Here is a 23,485-nt window from a genome sequence, read left to right as displayed (position 1 = left end):
AGGGTCTTCGACCTGAAACGTTAACTCTGTTTCTCTCTCCACGGATGCTGCCCTGGCCTCCTGACTTTTTCCAGCGTTTTCTGTTGTTATTTTAGTTAAAAGTGGTGGGTAAAGTTTTATCTATATATATAAAGCAGCTCTTATGTCTGTCCCGATGTCTGTCTGTCCCTCCGTGTTCTATACGTTTGAAAGTTACAGAGCGTACCGACGCGCGCGTCACCTCAAAAGAAAGCTTGCGATTCCGGACCGGTCATAGGCGTATTTACGTTTCGGCCGGACAAAAATCCCGCCCGCGGTATCCCAAAAACGTTCAGCATTCCGCTCATTAGCATCTCATTAGCGACCGTGTGACGTCGAGGTCCACCAATCGGACGGCGGGTTCCTTCCTACAGTTGAGTGTCGAGTGACTCGACGATTGACCAATCCTACGCTTTGGTGACCTGACCGGTCGACCAATCGGTGCGTGTGTGGGCGGGCCTTATCCTTCTGAACCGAGGTGAGTGGACGCCATCTTGATTTTTCACAATTTTTTCCCCCACACTTTCTGTGTGTTAGGGAACTAAGGTAAATATTTTAATGATGTGTTAGGGAATTAAATAACAATTTAATAGGGGGGGGGGAGAGCCTCGGGAAATCACGGGGGGGGGAGAGAGCCTCGGGAAATCGCGGGGGGGGAGAGCCTCGGGAAATCGCGGGGGGGGGGGAGAGCCTCGGGAAATTGCGGGGGGGGGGGAGAGCCTCGGGAAATCACGGGGGGGGTGAGCCTCGGGAAATCGCCCGCACTGACCGCGCATGCGCCGCCCGCCCATTAGCCGCGCGATACGCGGGGGACCTCAGCTCCGGACCTCAGGCGCTAGGCAGGGGGAGGGGCTGGAGAGAGGGACAGAGGGGAGTGGGGGAGCGGGGGAGTGAGGGAGACAGGGGAGGGAGAGGAGGGGAGGGGAGGGAGGGATCGGACAGGGAGATGACATGACAGGGAGAGGGGGGACACACAGGGGCAGGGAGACCAAGCGCCCCAAAATTGCCCTCGCAACGCGGGGCTCCCCAGCTAGTAAACAATAAACCAGGGAAAAATTAATGGGCATTTGGAGAGGTTTAAGCTAATTAAGGAGAGCCAAATGGCAGGACATATTGAGAGAGTGGTTAACAAAGCATATGGGACCTTGGGCTTCATAAATAGAGGTATTGAGTACAAAAGTAGAGAAGTTATGCTGAACCTTTATAAAGCGCTGGTTAGGCCACAACTGGAGTATTGCGTCCAGTTCTGGTCACCACACTTTAGGAAGGATGTGAAGGCCCTTGAGAGGGTGCAGAGGAGATTTACCAGAATGGTTCCAGGGATGGGGAATCTTAGCTACAAAGATAGGTTGGAGAAGCTGGATTTGTTTTCATTAGAACAAAGGAGGTTGAGGGGTGATTTGATAGAGGTGTACAAGATTATGACGGGTTTGGATATGCTAGACGGGGAAAGGCTGTTCCCACTAGTTGATGGTACAAGGAATAGGGGACACAGATTTAAGGTTTTGGGTAAGAGATACAGGGGGGATGTGAGGAAAAACTCTTTTACGTAGCGAATGGCGATGACCTCGAATTTGCTGGCGTTGGAAGTGGAGACACTCAATGTTTTCAAGGGGAGACTGGATAGGCACTTGAGGGAAATAAACTTGCAGGGCTACGGGGATAGAGCGGGGGAGTGGGACTGACTGGTTTGCTGTACAGAGAGCTAGCAGGGGCTCAATGGGCCGAATGGCCTCCTTCTGTGCCGTTATGACGCTATGACTCTAATTACAAATACAGCATTTCTTTTGCACATGAGCTATTGTTTATACAAATTGCAGCTCATGTCAAGTTGGCTGCTCTATTTTTCTAAAAGGTGCATCTTCTGCAGCTGTCATCAATCCAGAAACATTACAGCAGACTCGCAACATGCTTCACTTACCCTGGCGGGGTTACCCGACGTCGGGAAGCCCGCAGCAGAAGTGGCAAAATGGGGAAAAAGCCTCTTAACTGCCTGTTTACGGGCAGTTAAGTGGCTATAATCCTCTTCCCGCTGTTAGGAGTCACGTCCCTGCGCAAATCGGGGACCTGACTCCCGGGAAGATTGATTGGAGGCGGGTTGGGAGCGGGTTCGGGGCCCATCCCAGTCTTTTTGATTTTGCCAGCTGTCCCGCCTCCAAACCCGCCTCCTCAGGGCTGGTAAAATCCAGCCCACTGAGTGGGCAGTAAGGTGGCAGATGGAGTATAATGTAAGGAAATGTGAGGTTATTCACTTTGGTAGGAAGAATAGAAAAACAGAATATTTTTTAAATGGTGAGAAACTTTCAAATGTTGGTGTACAGAGAGATGTGGGTGTCCTCATGCAAGAAACACAGAAAGCTAGCATGCAGGTACAGCAAGCAATAAGGAAGGCAAATGGCATGTTGGCCTTTATTGCAAGGGGGTTGGAGTATAAGAGTAAGGAGGAATTGCTACAATTGTACAGGGCCTTGGTGAGACCACACCTGGAGTACTGTGCACAGTTTTGGTCTCCTTATCTAAGGAAGGATATATTTGCCTTGGAGGCGGTGCAACGAAGGTTCACTAGATTGATTCCTGGGATGAGAGGGCTGTCCTATGATGGGAGATTGTGTAGAATGGGCCTATACTCCCTGGAGTTTAGAAGAATAAGAGGTGATCTCATGGAAACATACAAGATTCTGAAGCGGATTGCCAGGATAGATGCTGAGAAATTGTTTTCCCTGGCTGGAGTGTCTAGAACTAGGGAGCATAGTCTCAGGATAAGGGATAGGCCATTTAAGACTGAGATGAGGAGGAATTTTTTCACTCAGAGGGTTGTGAATCTTTGGAATTCTCTACCCCAGAGGGCTGTGAATGCTGAGTCTTTGGGCTGGATTCTACCAGCCCTGAGGAGGCGGGTTTGGAGGCGGGACTGCCGGGAAAATGGCAGAAACTGGGAGTGGGTACCGACCCCGCTCCCAACCCGCCTCCGTGCCATCTTCCCGGGAGGCGGGTACCCGAGTCGCGCAGGGACCCATCTCCTCAAGGCAGAAAGGGGATTAGAGCCAATTAACTGTCTGTTGACAGGTAGTTAACAGGCAGTTTTGAGGATTTTCCCCATTTTTTGCCTGCAATTGCGGGCTTCCCAACGGCTGCAAACCTCGCCAGGGTCAGCAAGGCGAGCAGTGGGTCTGCGGAGGTGGGAGGGGTCAAAATGTCAGCTGTACAGGCGAGTGATGGGTGCAAGAGTGGACAGGTAAGTATGAGAGGCGAGTGTTAAGTTTTGGAAAAAGTTTCCTTAACTTTGCTTCTTTCTGCAGGCTTCAACATTTGAGGATCCGATGGTGCCTCATCTCAATGACTGAGATGACAGAATGGCTGCTGCATTCTCAGATGCAGCAGCCATCTGCTTTCTGCTGAGGAGAGTGGTCTTGGTGACCCTTCTGTGCAAGGGCTCACCTTAGAACAGATTGTCAGTATTTGACAGCTTCTCAAAGCTGTCAAACACTGACAATTCATCTGTCAAAATTTTTTTGACAAATGAAGCGTCATACGCTGACGTCATCTGTCACCGACCGGGCGGGCTTAACAATGCCAATCAAGGGAAAATAGCATGGGTTGGTCAGACGTCGCTGGGTGCGGGACTGAAACCCGGAACCAGAAGTCCCGCCTCCAGCACGTCCCCATTGATAAAATCCAGCCCTTTGAGTATATTCAAGGCTGAGATAGATAGATTGTTGGACTCTAGGGTAATCAAGGCATATGGAGATTGGGCGGGAAAGTGGAGTTGAGGTCGATGATCAGCCATGATCTTATTAAATGGTGGAGCAGGCTCGAGGGGCCATAAGGTCTATTCCTGCTCTTATTTCTTATTTTCTTGTTCAAAATGTTGTTAATTTATCAGTGAAATTATCACTCATTCTCTTTTAATTCTGTCAATTATTTCCCTGTAACAACATTATTACTTTTCAGTAAAATCACCTCTCCCTGTCATCCGATCATATTATCAAGGGTATCTTTTTTGTCATAATGCTGTAAAATATCTCCCTTCTCTGTCAGACAACGTGTATAGAGTCTGTTCAAGTAAATGAGCAATGCGGACCCCAATACACTGAAGCAGCTGTTGAAGGCTCGCAGCTACAGTGCAAAAGAAGCAACAGTGACACATACATCGAACTCGCAGTTTACTGGTTACAAGCTGTATCACATGCTTGCTTATGTTATACGTTTATTTTGTGTGTTTGCCTGTCAGTTTCTCCCACTGCATCATCTCTTTCTGCAAAGAAGCATTAGCTGTTCCAGCTCTGTCAGTTCTTTTACCACTTCTGTCTCTTGCAGAAACAATGACCATTTGCTAATTTATACCATTTAGATAATGAACATTGCTTTCAAAATGTGCGATATTTGCATTTAAGGGGAAGCTAGAATAAACACATGAGGGAGAAAGTAATAGAAGGATATGCTGATAGGGTTAGATGAAGAGGGGTGGGAAGAGGCTCATGTGGACCATAAACACCAGCATGGACTAATTGAGCTAAATGCAATATATGCAGAATTTTGTCTTGCGATATATGCAGAATGGTTTTCGTAATTCAGTTAGCGCTACACATTATAAAGTAGAATTACAGAAACGTTAGCCATATAACTTTTATTAATTGATAGTATTTTCAAAATATCTGGTTATAGTTTTATTTTGGAATAACAATTACTTGCATTTAGATAGTGCCTTTAACATAGCAATACGTCCCAAGGGGCTTCACAGGAGTGTTATCAGACAAAATTTGACACCGAGCCACATAAGGAGATGTTAGGACAGGTGACAGGTTTTAAGGAGCATCTTGAAGGAGGAGAGAGTTAGAGTGGTGGAGCGGTTTAGATAGGGAATTCCAGAGCTGAAGGCACTGCTGCCAATGGTGGAGCGATTGGGATGGTCGAGAAGTGGTGAAGGGTTGGGGTAGGGATTTGGTGGTCGGGGAGGGACAGGGTACCCGAAAGGGGAGAAATGAAAGGAGGCATGGAAGTCTCCTTCAAAAGATTTTAAGAGAGTACATAGTAATTGAAGAAGTATGGTTTTGCCAAGCAACTATATTGCAGGCAAGGGAATATTTTTTTTTAATAAAATGCAGGAAGTTTTAATTCTTAAAATAATAATGAAGATTTGATGGCTCAGAGGTTTTAGTTTGACCTCATGTAATATAGTTTAATTATGTTAGTGCAACTTGCCAAATTTTCAAATGCACACATAACATGAGGCTGATAATGCCCTTTTCAGCTCCTCTACTGCTGCTGCTTACCATTTGTGCAATAAGCTCGTTAAGCCTTAATTCTTATGCAAATATTGGGAATTCCATAATGCAAGTGGATTGTCTGAACAATGCCCCATAGACTATACTACCATGTAAAATGAGTGCTTCATTTCAGTTCGGTCCTTGGTCTTAAAGGTACAGTGCTGTTTTTGTTGCATCTATTTCCAGGTCTCTGTTACTCTACTATGTTGCTGTTGTTGGATAAAGGAATGTAAGCAATTTTCTTTGTCTTCCTGATAGTTTCTTACATTTCTACTGCATCTATCATCTGTGCCTGTTTGTCCAGCGAAAAGTATTTGTGTGCTGACTTATAGAGAGCTATGGGTGTCCCTATGTTATTTGCAGGTTCTGGAGAATAGGCATGCTAAACAGCTGCACATTCATCTAAGGGTTTCCATCATGACCCATCCTAATGCCACCAATCATGTATGAGTTTAGGCTCTCGTAGCTGCATATGCCTGACAACACCAGCATGTGAAGACTAAGGTCTGGATTTTATCAATGGGGATGCGTTGGGGGCGGGACTGCTGGTTGTTGGGTTTCAGTCCCGCCCCCAAAGACATCCGGTCAACACACGCTATTTTTCCTTGATTGACCTTTACAGGCCAATTAAGGGAAAGCCGGTGACAGAGGACATCAGCGTTTCGACCCCTCTCACCCCCACAGACCCACTGCTCGCCTCGTTGACCCTGGCGAGGTTTGCAACCATCGGGAAGCCCACACTTGTGTGGGTAAAATGGGGGTAATCCTCTTAATTGCCTGTTAACTACCTGTTAACAGGCAACTACCATCAGCGAACAACAAACTGTGCACCCAGACGGAGCTTTTATCGTCGCGGGGGACTTCAATCACATAAACCGAAAAACTGTACTACCAAAATTCCACCAGAATGTTTCCTGCCCCACAAGAGGGGAGAACTCACTGGATCAAGTCTACACGAGCATTGTAGATGCTTACAAGGCCATTCCCTGCCCCCACCTTGGGAAGTCTGACCACCTCTCCCTGTTTCTAGCCCCGGCATACAAACCGCTCATCAAAAGAGTGAGAACATCAGTGAGATCAGTGAAAGTATGGCCAGAGGGGGCAGTATTGGAGCTTCAGGATTGCTTCGAACGCACTGATTGGGGCATGTTTGCCCATAATGACATCGAGGAATACGCATCCACAGTGCTATTCTACATCAACAGCTGCGTCGAGGTCGTCACGACCCATAAAAATATCAGGACATACCCCAACCAGAAACCCTGGATGAATGGAGAGGTCCGCTCACTGTTGAAAGCACGCAACGCAGCATTTAAATCTGGCGACGCGGCGGCTTACAGTGCAGCTAGGACCAACCTAAAAAAGGGTATCAGGACTGCCAAAAGGAAACAGACACTGCGGATAGAGGATCACTTCCACAACAACTCAGACCCCTGGCGCATGTGGCAAGGCATCCAGTCCATCACTGACTACAAGGGCAAAAACACCAGCCCCCCGGTTAGCGATGCCTCCCTTCCGGAGGAGCTTAACAACTTCTACGCTCGCTTCGACAGGGACAACAGGGAGCCAGCTACCAAAGCCTTGCCACCCCTGGAAGACCAGGTGCTCACTCTGTCGACCTCCGACGTAAGGGGTGTTCTACGCGGAGTGAACACACGAAAGGCTGCTGGACCGGATAGCATCCCTGGATGGGTACTCAAGGAATGTGCTGATCAGCTGGCTGATGTCTTCACCGCCATCTTCAATCTGTCATTGGCCCAGGCAGTAGTCCCTACATGCTTCAAGACCGCTACCATTATTCCTGTGCCAAAACAAACGGCTGTGACGTGCCTGAACGACTATCGACCTGTCGCACTCACACCCATCATAATGAAGTGTTTCGAGAGACTGGTCTTAGCCCACATCAAAGCCAGTGTTCCCGCCTCTCTTGACTAACACCAGTTTGCCTATCGTGCAAACAGATCAATGGAGGATGCAATCACAACTGCTCTACACTCGGCACTGAATCACCTAGATGGTAAGGAGACCTACATCAGAATGCTGTTCATAGACTACAGCTCAGCATTCAACACTATCGTCCCCAACAAGCTGGCCACCAAACACCAAACTCCAAACTCTTGGCCTGAACACTTCCCTCTGCAACTGGACCCTGGACTTCCTAACAAACAGACCCCAGTCTGTCAAATTAGGTAACCACACCTCCCCCCCCCCCCCCCCGACCCTGAACACGGGGGCCCCACAAGGATGTGTGCTGAGCCCCCTCCTCTACTCCCTCTTCACCCACGACTGTGTGGCTGTTCATGGTTCCAACACCATCATCAAGTTTGCGGATGACACCACGGTAGTAGGCCAGATCACCAACAACGATGAGTCAGCCTACAGGGAGGAGGTCCAGCATCTCGTGAAGTGGTGCGCCGATAACAACCTGGCCCTTAACATCAAGAAAACTAAAGAAATCATTGTGGACTTCAGGAAGTCTAAAGGCGGAAGTCACACCCCCATCCACATCAATGGGGCTGTGGTGGAAAGGGTGGACAGCTTTAAGTTCCTCGGAGTCCACATCACGGAAGACCTCTCCTGGTCCCTCAATACCTCCTCTCTGGTGAAGAAGGCCCAGCAGCGCCTATATTTCCTAAGGAGGCTGAAGGGATGTAACCTGTCACCCCTGATCCTTTCTAACTTTTACCGCTGCACTATAGAGAGCATCCTGACAAACTGTATCACAGTATGGTATGGCAGCTGTAGCTACTATGACCGGAAAGCCCTGCAGCGGGTAGTCAAAACTGCCCAATGCATTACCGGCACCCGGCTACCGACCATAGAGCGCACATACCAGAAACGCTGTCTACAGAGGTCACGGTCCATCATCAAAGACCCTACCCACCCCAGCCACAGCCTGTTCGCCCTCCTGCCATCTGGGAGACGCTACAGATGCATTCGCACCCGTACGACCAGATTTAGGAACAGCTTCTTTCCCAGGGCTGTCATCCTACTGAACTCCACAAACAAACTCTAAAGCCTGCACATCTGCCAATGCACTTTATTATGGTTATGTTATGTTAATATACTACAAGCCAAATGTATGTTGAATGTTTAAATGTCTTAATCCAAATGTACACTCTCGTGAGCCGCAAGCCTACATTTCGTTGTAGTGCACTTGTGCACTAACAATGACAATAAAAGTTGATTTGATTTGATTTGATTTGAAATCTGTGACAGATTTTCCAACCTTTAGTGCACTGTTACATCATGAAAGCCACTAATGCATTGCTTGCCAGTGAATTCACCAGTATCTTTCTTGTAAAGCAGCCAACTCTAGCACTAAACACCATCTTGGAGAGAGCGGTAACCAGCCCCCACCCCAGAGAAACCTCTTATCTGCCCTCCCCCCCACCTTTCTAAACATTGCTCTCTTCTTCAGGGGTCCAGCCTGCTTCCCATACCTGGACTCCCCAATGGCCACCATGTGTGCTGTTGGAGGCTGGCGTGCCTCAGCTGACTTAATGTACCAGCCTCCAGATATACACTGAGACGCATGTCGGCTAGAGAAAGAGAAACCAGTGTAGGTTGTCCTTGCACCCTGGCCCTGCTCCCACCCCCCCTCCCCAACCCCCCTACCCTCCAATAACAGTGGCAGCTTCGCCCCATACAAGACCAAACAGGAAATTCCAGTTTAGGTTGGGACCCCCCATACCCAGGTCCTGGTCTATTTCTGAGCCATCTAATGAGTTATGCAGGTTTCCGCCTGAGTGGTTAACAGCTCCTTTAATTTTGTTTCAGCAAAAGCTCAGAATTCTTCCCTGCTGCGTTTGTTAAATTTGTGGCACGCTGTCATTGGCAGTTGTAGCATCTCGGTGGTATTTTTATGTTTAGTCTTTTGCGAAGCATGCATTGTGGCTGATGCTTTATAACATCTAAATGGTCATTTGTAAGAAAATGTGGAAGGATTTAGTTCTAGCACTTGGCATGTGCAAAGAAAATTCATTTTTCCCTGCCAGAGGGGACAATAAACAGAGCAAGAAAAAGTGTGAGAGACAGGGAACAGAGCATGAAAGAAGATTTTTAAAATTTGTTAGGGCCTATCTTCCTCTCCTGGTGCTCTCCAGAGCAATTAGTGCAGAGCTCACCACAAGTATGCTTCTCAATACCAACGTCTTCAATGCCCAAACATCCTCTGGGGCTTCATTATGCTGCAGCAGGCTCACACTGGAAGTTCTCCTGGGTGCAGACCAGACAGAAGAGGATTTTTTTTTCATTCATTCACGGGATGTGGGTGTTGCTGGCAAGACCAGCATTTATTGCCGATCCCTAATTGCCCTTGAGAAGGTGGTGGTGAGCTGCCTTCTTGAACCACCACAGTGCTGTTAGGCAGAAAGTTCCAGGATTTTGACTCAGCGACGATGAAGGAACAGCGATATATTTCCAAGTCAAGGTGGTGTGTGACTTGAAGGGAAACCTGTACACTAAGTCAGCTGAGGCATGTTTGGTGCTGCCTGGGTCTTAAGACCCCACACCCTTCAAGGAGCAGGTATGGCTGAAGCCCTGTGGGAAAGCCAGAAAGCATTTGATATTGTCAGGCAATGGGACAGGCTTTTGAGCTACACGCCTTCTGATGAAAACTGGTACGTTTTTAATTTAACATATACGTGTCAGATGTTGCGATTTGTATATCAGTGTTCTTCATGGTAATTTAAAGATTCCATCCCCTTTGAGGTAATTTGAGCTGTTGTGCTCGGACCGGGATGGTAGCAGCACCTCAAATCGCAGTCCAGGTGCTCATGTGGTTCATATAGGAGTGAGGGCATCATTGTGCCAAGCTCAGGTGTGGGTATGAAGAATGATAATGTGGAAATAGGTGGGTGTTGGTTTGACTGTGAGGCTTCATGTTTTATTCCAGGTGTCAAGGAGTAGGTGTATAGTCTGATGGGGGGTGAGGAGGATGTTTCTAATTTGTTGTGGGGTGTACTGGTCTCGCTAGACGTGCTCCTATCTAGTTATCCAGCAAGTTAAACACTTATTCAAATAATTCCTCGAGAAGCCAGTTTGCTGTTTTGAAGCTTTACTTGAGCAAATTTGTGAAACTGTAAACAAAGACAAAGTATGTTTTGTACATAGAACTGAGTACTGTACATTAGATGTTACATAAGATATAAACATATTTATAACAATAGAATAGACTAATTGTATACTAACTAACATTTATTTGAGCTGGACTTCTGTAAATACCAACTGAGAACTTTTTATAAACAAGGTATTGTCAAATACTACACTGACAAAGTTGCTATCATGTTAACAAACAAGGATACTCACAGATATTGCGTCTGACCTAGCATATGAGATGAGATGGCATAAGATTGAGATTCTCACATGGCATTCTCCATTACTCAGTAAGCTTCTTTCTGGGAAACTACTTCCGGGGTCAAACAGGAAGAAAGGTCAAATGACCTGTGCTGCATACTAACACTGCTATATGATAACTACCACCAGAGGGTGCTATCTGCATGTAATAATTCCTGAACATAGGGCAACAGTTGTTTGGGGGATTGTGCTTGTTTCTGCTCCTCTGTCTCCAAATAAGCCATATTGCAAAAGGAAGGGAAGTGTCCACATCTACATTTATAATGGGAACTCGCTATGTAAACTTGTCATGCTGTAATTACATCCTCCCATTTGCGATGGTGCTGTAGTGCCTCAGTTTCGCATATTCCAGTTCCTCAGCCTGTACTGCCGAAAAACTCCAATGCTACAACCAACTCTACTCTGCTTCCCAAATTACTCAAAGTTTTATGAAATTATTATATAAAAATAAGGACAGAATATATGAATTTACAATAGGGATTGAACTACATCAGTGTACCCTGGTCCAAATACCTCTCTCACTTCAATCCCACTTGAGCTGAAACACTTGGTGTTGACTCCCTGTGTGCAATCCCCTCTATATGGATGGTGGGTGTCTGGAGGAAGGCCACAAATGAGACCAGGATCCAAATACAGGGGACTATCTATGTGCGATACTGTCCAATTACCTATGGCTGTCTGATTACCTATGTGCCTCCGAATAAAAACTTCAATGAAGATATTCAAAGGCAGAAAAGCTAGTTCTGTAAATAATTTTAGTGTGGGCTAGTATATCAGAACTTTTCCATGCATTTTCCAGTATAATCTCAATGGGACGCTAGCAGAAGGGCCGTAAGTTAGGCCTGGACCCAGTTACACTAGTTCCCAACCTTCCCTGATAGTTTCCATGGGCTCTTGTATGGTTGGAGCCTTTGCTCACTCCAAACAATTCCACTCACATAGGAGGGGGTATGGCTTGAGTTCCCCCATCCCTGGTCTCGTGGGGGGACATTGGTGAGCTGGTACGTCAAGAGAAAGCATTTGTATCAGCCTGATAATGGGGAATCTGGGACCAAAAGCACCCAAAGGCTTAAGGCGGGTGGCAAAGGGGCACTCTCTTTCTTAAACACAGGGGATGAGTTCTGGGCTCGCAGCAGCAGTAACAATCTGTTACTATTATATTTAAAAGTCTAAGCCAGCTAGCTTCTGTAACTTAGCTAGAGGAGGTGAGCTGTTCAAAGAGTTAGTAAGTTAGATATTTATTGTTTTACATAAGCAAGGAGCACACTGTGTTTTGTGTAACAAAAACCAGTTGTTAGTTTGAAGTTGTGCCTCAGTGGAGTGTTTTTCAGTTAGCCTGCTGTAAAAAAAGGAGAATGCCTGCGGTGTCACGTATGATATTTCAGTAGCCAATATACAGAGCAATAAATTCCTGGGCTGTGCTGTTGTTTAGCTAGATATTGGGCACTCCAGATTATACAAGGATGCAAGGTCCAATTATGGAAGTGACTGGTGATGTTGAACCCAAGAGCATAATTAGCACAAGACCCTGAAAATTGTGACATTGTGTTTCCACTGCTTATGACTATGCTTCCTTTTGGTGATCCTATGAGTTGTGTTTCTTCTATTGCTTTCGATGCTACTACCACTCGATGCTGCCTGAGTGATATGAACAACCGTGGTGGCAGACCTTGGGCCTCCCTGGCCCAGGCTTCTCTCTCCCACCCGGACAACAATACAATATGCAAATACTTATTAGTAACTGCTATATATGGTTTTAAAACATGCCAAGAGAGTGATCTTTTGTGTGTTCTCTCCTAATACTTTGAAGACTGATTGATTTTAGTTATTTTCTCAGGTCAATTCACTGTTTGAGGGAAATTAAAACAATTGATTCTCTGCCATTCTTTTTCTTTCATATTGAATGTGGCATATTCTTTTTGCTAGATGTGAAATATTTTCAATCCAAGACACAAATACAGTTGTGGCTGTCAATATCTTGGATTAGTATTGAATCATATACTCCACCTGTAATAGATCAGACTGTGCCTGATATTGCTGTTAATAATCTGTTTGCTGTGATAACAAGTGAACTGCAAGAGGAAAGAAATGAGCAATTTCACGTGTGTAGATTCGACATTGTATGTGCAATAAATAAAATAATTGCTCTTTGTATCAACATTGCTAAATATTAACTTAGCAACCAGAGATTAAAATATATAAATAATACTTATAATAAAGTCTGTGGGCCACTTGCAGTCTGCTTCTCCCTTACTCAATTAAAATCTATTTTACAGAAAAATGCAGAATACTGGTTTAAAGTTTTTTCCAACCAATCCATTTACAGGTTGTACGATCTACAGGTGGGTTTTGTTCATATTATCCAAATTAGGGCTTCCTGGTTTCTTGGACATATCAATGCTGTATGGAAATCAAAAATAAAGTTCACCTTCTGGAAACCAGACATGTAGGAATCAGTTGGCTACCTTAGACCTACTTCAGTTTTTGCTTTACATGTATACAGGGCACAATGTTTTCATTTATGTTCATATACAAAGCTAGTTCTGCCCCCATAAATCTTTATTTTGTGATAAAGCCATGGAATTTGTACAGAGTCCCCAAAAGGGAACAATACCTTGGAATCACCTTCATTCTTCATCAATGAATTGTGGTCATCAAGTACTTTCCTGAGCCTAGAAAGACTGTACCTTTTATTTGAGGATTAAACTACATTTTGGGTCAGCCTCTGCATTCCTTAAATGAATTCTTAAACTCCTTTGAAGCCAGTGTGTTCTACGTCCTTCAAGCTCATGTTTATTGTAGATCTTATTAATTATTCATCTGATGCTTGAGGCTGCAAAAAATCTATTTACTTGAATACCTCAGCACCAGGTGTTACTTAGTAAATATTTAATTTAGATTAAAAAAAACATAATTTAAACATCCTTGAGTTTTCCATGACTAAGTAAAGGTTGGCTGAATGGTTAAAACTACAAAAAAAATGTTGCTTGCAACTCCTCGTGTGTTTTATTCTATTAAGATTCTGAATTGTTGAGCTGCCCAGAGCGTCATCTCCACATATATGTGAACAACAGCAATTTGCATTTAAATAGCACCTTTAATGTAGTAAAACCATCCAAAGGTGCTTCACAGGAGCATTATTAAACCAAAGGTGACACCGAGTCATGTAGACATACAGTATTAGGGCAGGTGACCTATAGCTTGGTCAAAGAGGTAGCTTTTAAGGAGAGAGGTAGGAGGTTTATGGAGGTAATTCCAGAGCTTAGGACCCAGGGCAGCTGAATGCAAGATTGCCAGTGGTGGAGCATTGAAAATCGGGGATGCGCACGCGGCCAGAATTTGAGGAGTGCAGAGATCTCGGGGGGTGGGGTTGGGGAGGGGAGGGGGGGGGGGCGGAGGGCAGCAGCGGTTGTAGGGCTGGAGGAGGTTACAAAGATAGGAAAGTTGCATGTTTGAATCTACTTTACTGGTAATGTGCAAAATAAGAACAAATACTATTTTTAACTATTTTCTTTTTTGGGATGGGTAATGCAATAATCCAGTGAAATGATGTTTTCTTTGGAGGGTAATTTCACCAATTCTGTGCTTCCAGTGAGGAACCTCACTCAAAGGGAGCATGGGTTAGAGTATCGACATTACAGTGTGTAGCCCTAATTGCAACCTTCAAGTGCACCTCTCACTTCTGAGAATAGGATCGGTGAATTTACTTTTATATTTCTCCAGCACTTGGTGTTTTTAAAGCTGTCGGATCTCCTTTTGTGAAGCAGCACTGAACTATAAAGGTTACTCTCTATAATAATGACCAGCTTCCCTATTAGTAAGAGATCCATTAACAATTTTTGTTACATTAGTGATCGTGGTACATCAGATTTACAATCTGTAGCATAATGTAGTGTAAGTATGTCTTTGTAATTATTTAATGACATACATTTATAGTCAGAAGCTTCTGTTTAATAAACAAGCCTTTTGTATGGCATAGAATATGGGTAGAAGACAATCTGTTTAATCAGCCATGAAGAATTCAAAAGATTTTTTTTTTCTCTGGCAGAAGCAAGCAGACTGTGGTAGAACTATTTAAAAGTAAAATTCTCTTCGCAAAATTATAAATGTAATCATCCAAGCTACTGCAATGCAAATATTGTTAGAAGTTGAGAGGTAAACTAGCGAAGAAGGTTTAATCAGTTACACAGACTAGGAAGGTCCAAAGTTTAATCAACAGTTCTGTGCTGATACTGTTAACAGTTCTGTCTCCTCAGGTACTTTCCCCCCTCCCCTTCAAATCTGCCATAATCACCCCTCTCCTCAAAAAAAACAACCCTTAACCCTTCTGTCCTTGTAAACTAATGCCCCATCCCCAACCTCCCTTTCCCCTCCAATGTCCTTGAAAATGTTGTCATCTCCAAAAGCCCATCTTTCCCAGAACTCCATGTTTGAATCCTTGCAATCAGATTTCTGCTCCTGCCAGGTACTGAAATGGCCCTAATCAAAGTCACAAATGACATCCTATGTCATTGTGACCATGGTAAACTATCCTTCCTCGTCATTCTTGAACTCTCTGCTGCCATTGACACAGTTGACCACACCATCCTCTCCAACGCCTCTCCTCCATCGCCCACCTGCATGGGACTGCACTCGCCTGGCTACATTCTTAGCTATCCACTCATAGCCAAAGAATCACCTGCAAAGACTTCTCGTCTCGCTCCCATACCATTACCTCTGGAGTCCCCCAAAGATCTATCTGGAGTCCCCCAGTGATCTATCCTTGGCCCCCTCCTATTTCTCATCTATAAGCTGCCCCTATACGACATCATCCGAAAATATAATGTCAGGTTCCACATGTACGCTGACAACATCCAGCTTTATCTCACCACCACCTCTCTCAACTTCTCCACAGTCTCTAAAGTGTCAAACGGATTGTCCGACATCCAGTACTGGATGAGCAGAAATTTCCTCCTAACTAAATATTGGGAAGACCAAAACAATTCTCTTTGGTCCCTGCCACAAATTCCATTCCCTAGCCACAGATTTCATCCCTCTCCCTGGCAACTGTCTGAGGCTGAACCAGACTGTTTGCAACCTTGGTATCGCATTTGACCCCGAGATCAGCTTCCAACCACATAACCGCGCTATCGCTAAGATTGCCCACTTCCACCTCCGTAACATCACCCGAGGCTGCCCCTGCCTCAGCTTATCTGCTGCTGAAACCCTATCAATGTCTTTGTTACCTCTAGACTTGACTATTCCAATGCACTCCTGGCTGACTTCCCATCTTCCACCCTCCATAAACTTGAGCTCATCCAAAACTATGCTGTACGTACCTTAACACACACCAAGCCTGTTCATCCATCACCCCTGTGCTTGCTAACCTACCAGTTGAGCAACACCTTGATTTAAAAATTCTCATCCTTGTTTTCAAATCCCTCCATGGTCTCGCCACCCCCCAATCTCTGTAACCTCCATCAGCCTCACGACACCTCTGTGCCTCCTGCAATTCTGGCCTCTTGTGCATCCCCAATTTTTATCTCTCCACTATTGGCGGCCACACCCTCAGCTGCCTAGGCCCTGAGCTATGGAATTCCTTCCCTAAACCTCGCTACCTCGCCTCCTTTAAGACGCTACTTAAAACCTACCTCCATCTGCCCTAATATGTCTTTATGTGGCTTGGTGTCAAATTGTGTTTTATAGCGCTCCTGTGACATATCTTGGAACATTTTACGACATTAAAGGTGGTATATAAATGCAAGTAGTTGTTGTTGCTGCTGCTGAGGTGACCAATATAAGTAATCCAGTGGTGGTGCTACAATTGGTCTCAACATCCTTGAACTGCTCCAAGGTGGAAAAATCAACCCGGATTCTTTGGGTGTAATGACTCTCAAAATAGCAGGGGCAAATGTAATTCAGGGGAACAATTTTAATCTGCTGCTACTGCTTCCTGGTAGACTGCTCGCTTACCCAGCTGGCTTATGATCGGGAGTTAAGAATTCCCCTAGTATCGGAAATGAAATAATGCTCAAAATTTGCAAAACGAAAACGTGGGAAGGAAAGAAAAGGATTTAGAAATCATAGTTACTAAAATTCCTATACTTTTTCCATTTAATTCACACAGAAATTGATGAGGAGAGTTGTGGTGACCCTGGGACTCCACTATATGGCATACGTGATACAGATGGATTTTTCAACGGGAACATTTTGAGATTTCAGTGCCAATCCGGATTTGAACTGATTGGAGAAAAATCCCTTCTTTGTCAAGACAACAATCAGTGGTCAGCAAATGTACCAATTTGCATCTGTGAGTATGGCACTTTTAATGTTTATGTCTTGCAACTATTTTTAAATTAGCCATTGGAATATGAACCAAAATGCTTTCCCCTCAAAAGTAATTTTGGCTTATCTGCAGTTTTCCAGAGTGAACTTATTTTGGATTCAGTTGGCTAGATTCAAATAGTGATAGGTCCATCAACACCTTCACATTCATGTATTACTGAAGAAAATGACACTATTTTAACCAGACATTAAATTCAGACTTTAAAGAAGGAAGTTTTGGGGCTCCCTCGCTGGCTAAAGTAGATAAGCAGTGAGTAGATGACGGTATAACAACAGAAAATGCAGGAAAAACTCAGCAGGTCAGGCAACATCCGTGGAGAGAAATTTGAGTTGACGTTTGTCAGGTTCTATCCCCATCGATGTTGAGCAGCACAGTTAGCTTCAGTGTCCCTGGTTTAGGGAAGGGTAAATTGTTCAGGATACTACAAATGATCACTATCCTGCTGCAAGTACACATTTATGGACACTGACAGAATAGGGCTTGGCTTTGAAGCCTTCTGTAGTTGAAAAGCCTGACCCTTGCTCTAGACTCACATGAATACTGGCCACTTGGCAAGGCTACCAGAAAGAAAACAGGGCCAGTAGGATCAATGGCTGTAGGATAGAAAGGAAGAAAATTGACAGAAAAGAGAGAAAGAAGAAAGAAAATAGATCAATAAATAAAGTCAGAGTTGGTTTGATAGTGTACTCTATTGGTTATCTAATGGTAAGCGGTAAAGCACAGGTCTGTGTGTGGGAGGTGGCAAAATAGAGTAAGGCATTTAGCAGAGGCAATTCTTATTTCCATAGGGAAGGAAATAAAATTAGAGGATCAGTAACTTTAGCTGTTCTTGTACATTGCTAGGCAGATGGTGATAGAGCAGCATTAGCAGCAGCCTGGAAGCAGATTGCCTACCACTCCTCTTGGACACTTGGGGGAGCAGGAGGGATTTTTCGGGGGGTCAGTGGGCGTGTTTGTTGGCGAGTCGGGTGGGAATTATTTTTTTGTGACTGTGGGTAGGGAACCCGCTGTCAACCCGCCGCCACGCTAGTTTCTCAGATGTCGTGTCTGTCATCGCTGAACAGACCCGACACCAAACGGCGGGGGGAAGCAATTTAGATGATTAAGTGCTTGTTAACAACCACTTAAAAACAGTTTTGAGCTCACCTTTAAATTTTACAAGGTTGCCCACGGGTTCCAAGCTGCTCAGGGATCACGTCAGGTAAGCAGGTCAGGAGTTGTATCAGCATAAATTATCTCTTTACTTGACAGCTGCAAATGTGGTATAAAAGATCCTAACTCACAGCTGTTCACTTTCCAAGGTCAGAAGCTGTTGCTCACTGCATTTGGAAGACAGATTGAGCTTTTTGCAGGTTGCGTAGGAGTAAACTCTGCATCCGTCACCTCATTAGAACAACATCTGACATTACCATTGACAGATCACTTCTGTCATCTCAACTTCACCTGCCATCTATTACATCAGCATCCGTGCCCTTGAAACTATCTCACCTTGGTCCTCAGAATCCCACCACAATCAGCCCCAACACCAGGCACACCAGCAGCACCAACAACAACACCAACCTTCTCCGCAATCAACTGATGCTGCACAGGACACAGGGCATCAGCACAGGGCATCAGCACCCGAGCATACTGCTGGCTGGAAGGCCAGGGATGGCCTCACCATGGCCAGATTTACTTCACTTGATGCTGTACACCCTGGCTGCCACATGATGCACCAGGTTGGCACCACCCCACACCAACACCATAAAGCATCCCTATAATGCCCAAGCCATTCCTTTCACACTCATCGCCATTGCGGAGGGTACCGTTATGTCTCACCATTCACTGCAACTCACTAAGCCACTTCCAAAGGTGAACACAAATCTGTCCAGAAACGCAAAGTGTTGAAAGTAAAGATTTCAATGTTTGACAGCGCATTAACAGAAACTTCACAGGAACATTGGCAAAAACACCCAAGTGCCTACCCTTATGTGTTGGTAGTTGGTATGATTGGACTAGAATGAGGGTGAGTCTGAGGGGTGGCTAGTGAGATGGCGAAGTGATAATGTAGATAGAGAGGGATGGTGGAGGTGCAAGGTAAGTTGGTGTGACTAAGGATGTGCAGGAGTAGGGTAGGGAAGGTAGAGTGATGGGGATGTGATGCGTGGCACAACAGGATAGAAACATAGAAGATAGGAGCAGGAGTAGGCCATTCGGCTCCTCGAGCCCGCTCTGCAATTTAATGAGATCATGGTTGATCATCCATATTCAGTACCCTGTCCCTGCTTTCTCCCCATATCCCTTGATCCCTTTAGCCTCAAGAAATATATCCAACTCCTTCTTGAATATATTTAATGAATTGGCCTCAACTGCCCTGTGTGGCTGAGAATTCCACAGGTTCACCACTCTCTGGGTGAAGAAATTCCTCCTCATCTCAGTCCTAAATGGCTTACCCCTTATCCTTAGACTGTGACCCCTGGTTCTGGACTCCCCTGCCATCGGGAACATCCTTCCTGCATCTAGTCTGTCTAGTCCTGTTAGAATTTTATAAGTTTCAATGAGATCCCCTCTCATTCTTCTAAACTCGAGCGAATATAAGCCTAATCGACCCAATCTCTCCTCATACGTCATTCCTGCCATCCCAGGTATCAGTCTGGTGAATCTTCGCTGCACTCTCTCCATGGCAAGAACATCCTTCCTCAGATAAGGTGACCAAAACTGCACACAATACACAAGGTGTGGTCTCACCAAGGCCCTGTACAACTGCAGCAAGTCATCCTTGCTCCTGTACTCGAATCCTCTCGCTATGAAGGCCAACATCCCATTTGCTTTCTTAACCGCCTGCTGCACCTGCATGCTTACCTTCAGCGACTGGTGAAAAAGGACACCCAGGTCTCGTTGCACTTCCCCTTTTCCCAATCTATTGCCGTTCAGATAATGATCTGCCTTCCTGTTTTTGCCACCGAAGTGGATAACCTCGCATTTATCCACATTATACTGCATTTGCCATGCATCTGCCCAATCACCCAACCTGTCCAAATCATACTGGAGTTTCTGTGCATCCTCCTCACAGCACACACGCCCACCCAGCTTTGTGTTGTCTGCAAACTTGGAGATATTACATCTAGTTCCCTCGTCTAGATCATTTATATATATTGTGAATAGCTGGGGTCCTAGCACCGATCCCTGCAGTACCCCACTAGTCACTGCCTGCCACTTGGAAAAAGACCCGTTTATTCCAACTCTTTGCTTCCTGTCTGCCAACCAGTTCTCTATCCAAGACAGTACCTTACCCCCAATCCCATGTGCTTTAACTTTGTACGCTAATCTCTTATGCGGGACCATATCGAAAGCCTTCTGAATGTCCAAATACACCACATCCACTGGTTCTACCTTATCTATTATACCAGTTACATCCTCAAAAAATTCCAGTAGATTCGTCAAGCATGATTTACCGTTTATAGACCCATGTTGACTTTGTCCGATCCTGTCACTGTTTTCCAAGTGCTCTGCTGTTACATCTTTTATAATGGACTCTAGCATTTTCCCCACTCCCGATGTCAGGCTTACCGGTCTATAATTTCCCATTTTCTCTCCACCACCCTTTTTAAATAGTGGGGTTACATTAGCTATCCTCCAATCCATGGGAACCGTTCCAGTGTCCATAGAATTTTGGAAGATGACCAGCAATGCATCTACTATTTGTAGGGCCACTTCCTTAAGTACCCTAGGATGTAGATTATCAGGCCCTGGGGATTTATCGGCTTTCAATCCCGTCAATTTCCCTAACACCATTTCCCTACAAATACTAATTACATTCAGTTCCTCCCTCTCATTAGACCCTATGTTCCCTGATATCTCTGGGAGGTTATTTGTGTCCTCCTTTGTGAAGACAGAACCAAAGAATGTATTTAATCGGTCTGCCATGTCTTTGTTCCCCATTATAAATTCCCCTGATTCTGACTGCAAGGGACGTACGCTTGATTTCACCAATCTTTTTCTCTTCAGATATCTATAGAAGCTTTTACAGTCAGTTTTTATGTTCCCTGCAAGCTTACTCTCAATCTATTTTCCCCCTCTTAATTAATCCCTTTGTCCTCCTTTGCTGAATCCTAAACTGCTCCCAATCCTCAGGTTTGCTGCTTTTTCTGGCCAAATTGTATGTCCTCTCCTTGCATCTTATGCTATCCCTAATTTCCCTTGTTAACCACGGTTGAGTCACCATTTTTCACAGAATCACAGAAACCCCACAGTGCAGATAGAGGCCATTTCGGCCCATCGAGCCTGCACCGACACATATCCCACCCGATCCCCGTAACCCCTACACCAACACATATCCCATCCTATCCCTGTAACCCCACGTATTTAACCCCCTAACACTAAGAGTCAATTTATCATAGTCAATCAACCTAACCCACACATCTTTGGACTGTGGGAGGAAACCGGAGCACCCGGAGAAAACCCACGCAAACATGGGGAGAATGTGCAAACTCCACACAGACAGTCGCCCGAGGCCGGATTTGAACCCGGGTCTCTGGCGCTGTGAGGCAACAGTGCTAACCACTATGCCAAACAGGGATGAACAAACTCTGCAGTTCATCCATGCGATCTTTAAATGTTTGCCATTGCCTACCCACCGTCAACCCTTTATGTGACGTTCGCCAATCCATCCTAGCCAACTCATGCCTCATACCATCGTAGTTTCTTTTATTTAAATTCAGGAGCCTAGTCTCTGAGTCAACTACTTCACTCTCCATTTTAATGAAGAATTCAAGGGGCCTCGCACAACAAGATTGCTAATTAATCCTTTCTCATTACATAATACCCAGTCTAAGATGGCCTGATCTCCAGTTGGTTCCTCGACACATTGGTCCAGGAAACCATCCCGTATACACTATATAGGAATTCCTCCTCCACAGTATTGTTACTAATTTGGTTAGCCCAATCTATATGTAAATTAAAGTCACCCATGACAACTGCTGTGCCCTTATTGCACGTGTCTCTAATTTCCTGTTTAATGCCATCCCCAACCTCAGCATTTCTGTTAGGGGGTCTGTATACAACTCCCACTAACGTTTTCTGCCCCTTGGTATTTCTCCGCTCTGCCCATTCAAATTCCACATCATCAGAGCTAATATCCTTCCTTTCTATTGTGTAAATCTCCTCTTTAACCCGCAATGCTACCCCAGCTCCTTGGTTGAGTGTAGTTTTTCAGTTTCGTGATCTACTGAGATCATTGAAAGGTTTGCGCCACTGCAGCCTGGCCCTCCTAACGACATCCCTGCTTGTTTCCTTCTGTGCAATGTGCAACCAGGCTGCGTTGATCTCCTGGGGAGGTCTCTTCCATCCATGTGAAGGGAAGAGGACCACCCTGCGTGCTGTGACTTTCTCCATAAGCATATGGAAGTAGAGCCTGGCTGCAGCCGTGCACCTCTGTGCAGTGCTTGTCAGTGTTTACAGCACCTCACTGCTGTAGAACACTAACAGCACAACTGTCAAAATAGATTTGCACATGGTCTTTTTAAGAAAACCGGCTGATGACGCGTCATTAAGTGACGTCATCAGACCCGCTTCCTTCAATTGACCGGCAAACGTACTGGGCAGGCTTAACAAGCCCAATCAACGTAAAGTCACTTTTGGACAGTGGGCTGGAGCCAGCAGCGGGGTTGCAACTTGCCACTGACCCTGGCCATAATGGATCCGCCAAGGTAGGGGAAATTGCAGCCTTAGTGTGATCTAAGCTGTGGAATTTTAAAAAACCATGACATGTATTTCAAATAAGTTCTTTGACTTTACAGTCCTTCAACTTCCCCTTTTGTTTATCATTTGCAAGTGATGATTTATGGTAGAGTTGGTTACAAGTACACTGGAAGCCATGATGTACCTCCCCAAATTACAATTCTTCTGATGTGAACCAAGCCAATGACTCCCAAGTGGGGTCTTTGGTTATGGTGCCCATCACAGTCAAGATCAATTTGGTACTCCGCTGAAGTTGACGCATGCACCTCCAGCAGGAGTTGTGGGATTGCGAGCAGAAATGTTTTTTGACCCTTCCATAGTCTGAAAGTAATTGTAGCCTCTCTAACTATTGTTTAAAAATTGGGAAAGGGATAGACCGAGTAATTACAGGCCAGTTAGCCTAACCTCGGTGGTGGACAAATTATTGGAAAAAATTCTGAGGGACAGTATTAATCAAGGAAAGTCAGCGTGGATTTGTTAAAGGAAGGTTGTATCTGATTAACTTGATTGAATTTTTTGAGGAGTTATCAAGAAGGGTCGATGAGGGTAGTGTGTTTGATGTAGTTTACATGGATTTTAGCAAGGCTTTTGACTAGGTCCCACATGGCAGACTGGTTAGAAAAGTAAAAGCCCATGGGATCCAAGGGAAAGTGGCAAGTCAGATCCAAAATTGGCTCAGAGGCAGGAAGCAAAGGGTTATGGTCAACGGGTGTTTTTGTGACATGAAGGCTTTTTGTGGTGTATATCAATGATTTTAATTTTAATATAGGGGGCATGATTAAGAAGTTTGCAGGTGATA

The 23,485-nt window shown here is 45.1% G+C and overlaps 1 protein-coding gene across 1 annotated transcript in view; it reads left to right on the top strand.

Moving 5' to 3' along the window:
* csmd3b (CUB and Sushi multiple domains 3b) overlaps positions 1 to 23,485 on the top strand; it is a 1,929,854-nt gene that overhangs the window by 1,300,484 nt on the left and 605,885 nt on the right. The window contains exon 11 of the mRNA XM_085993978.1: positions 16,750 to 16,932. Within this exon, the coding sequence (XP_085850104.1) occupies positions 16,750 to 16,932 (183 nt within the window). The remainder of the gene's footprint in view (positions 1 to 16,749; positions 16,933 to 23,485) is intronic.

The sequence above is a fragment of the Somniosus microcephalus genome, chromosome 7, assembly GCF_052327205.1.
Source record: "Somniosus microcephalus isolate GS21.2 chromosome 7, FLI_Smic_1.0, whole genome shotgun sequence".
In the NCBI taxonomy this organism is placed as follows: Eukaryota; Metazoa; Chordata; class Chondrichthyes; order Squaliformes; family Somniosidae; genus Somniosus; species Somniosus microcephalus.
This window is presented reverse-complemented; position numbering and strand designations above follow the sequence as displayed.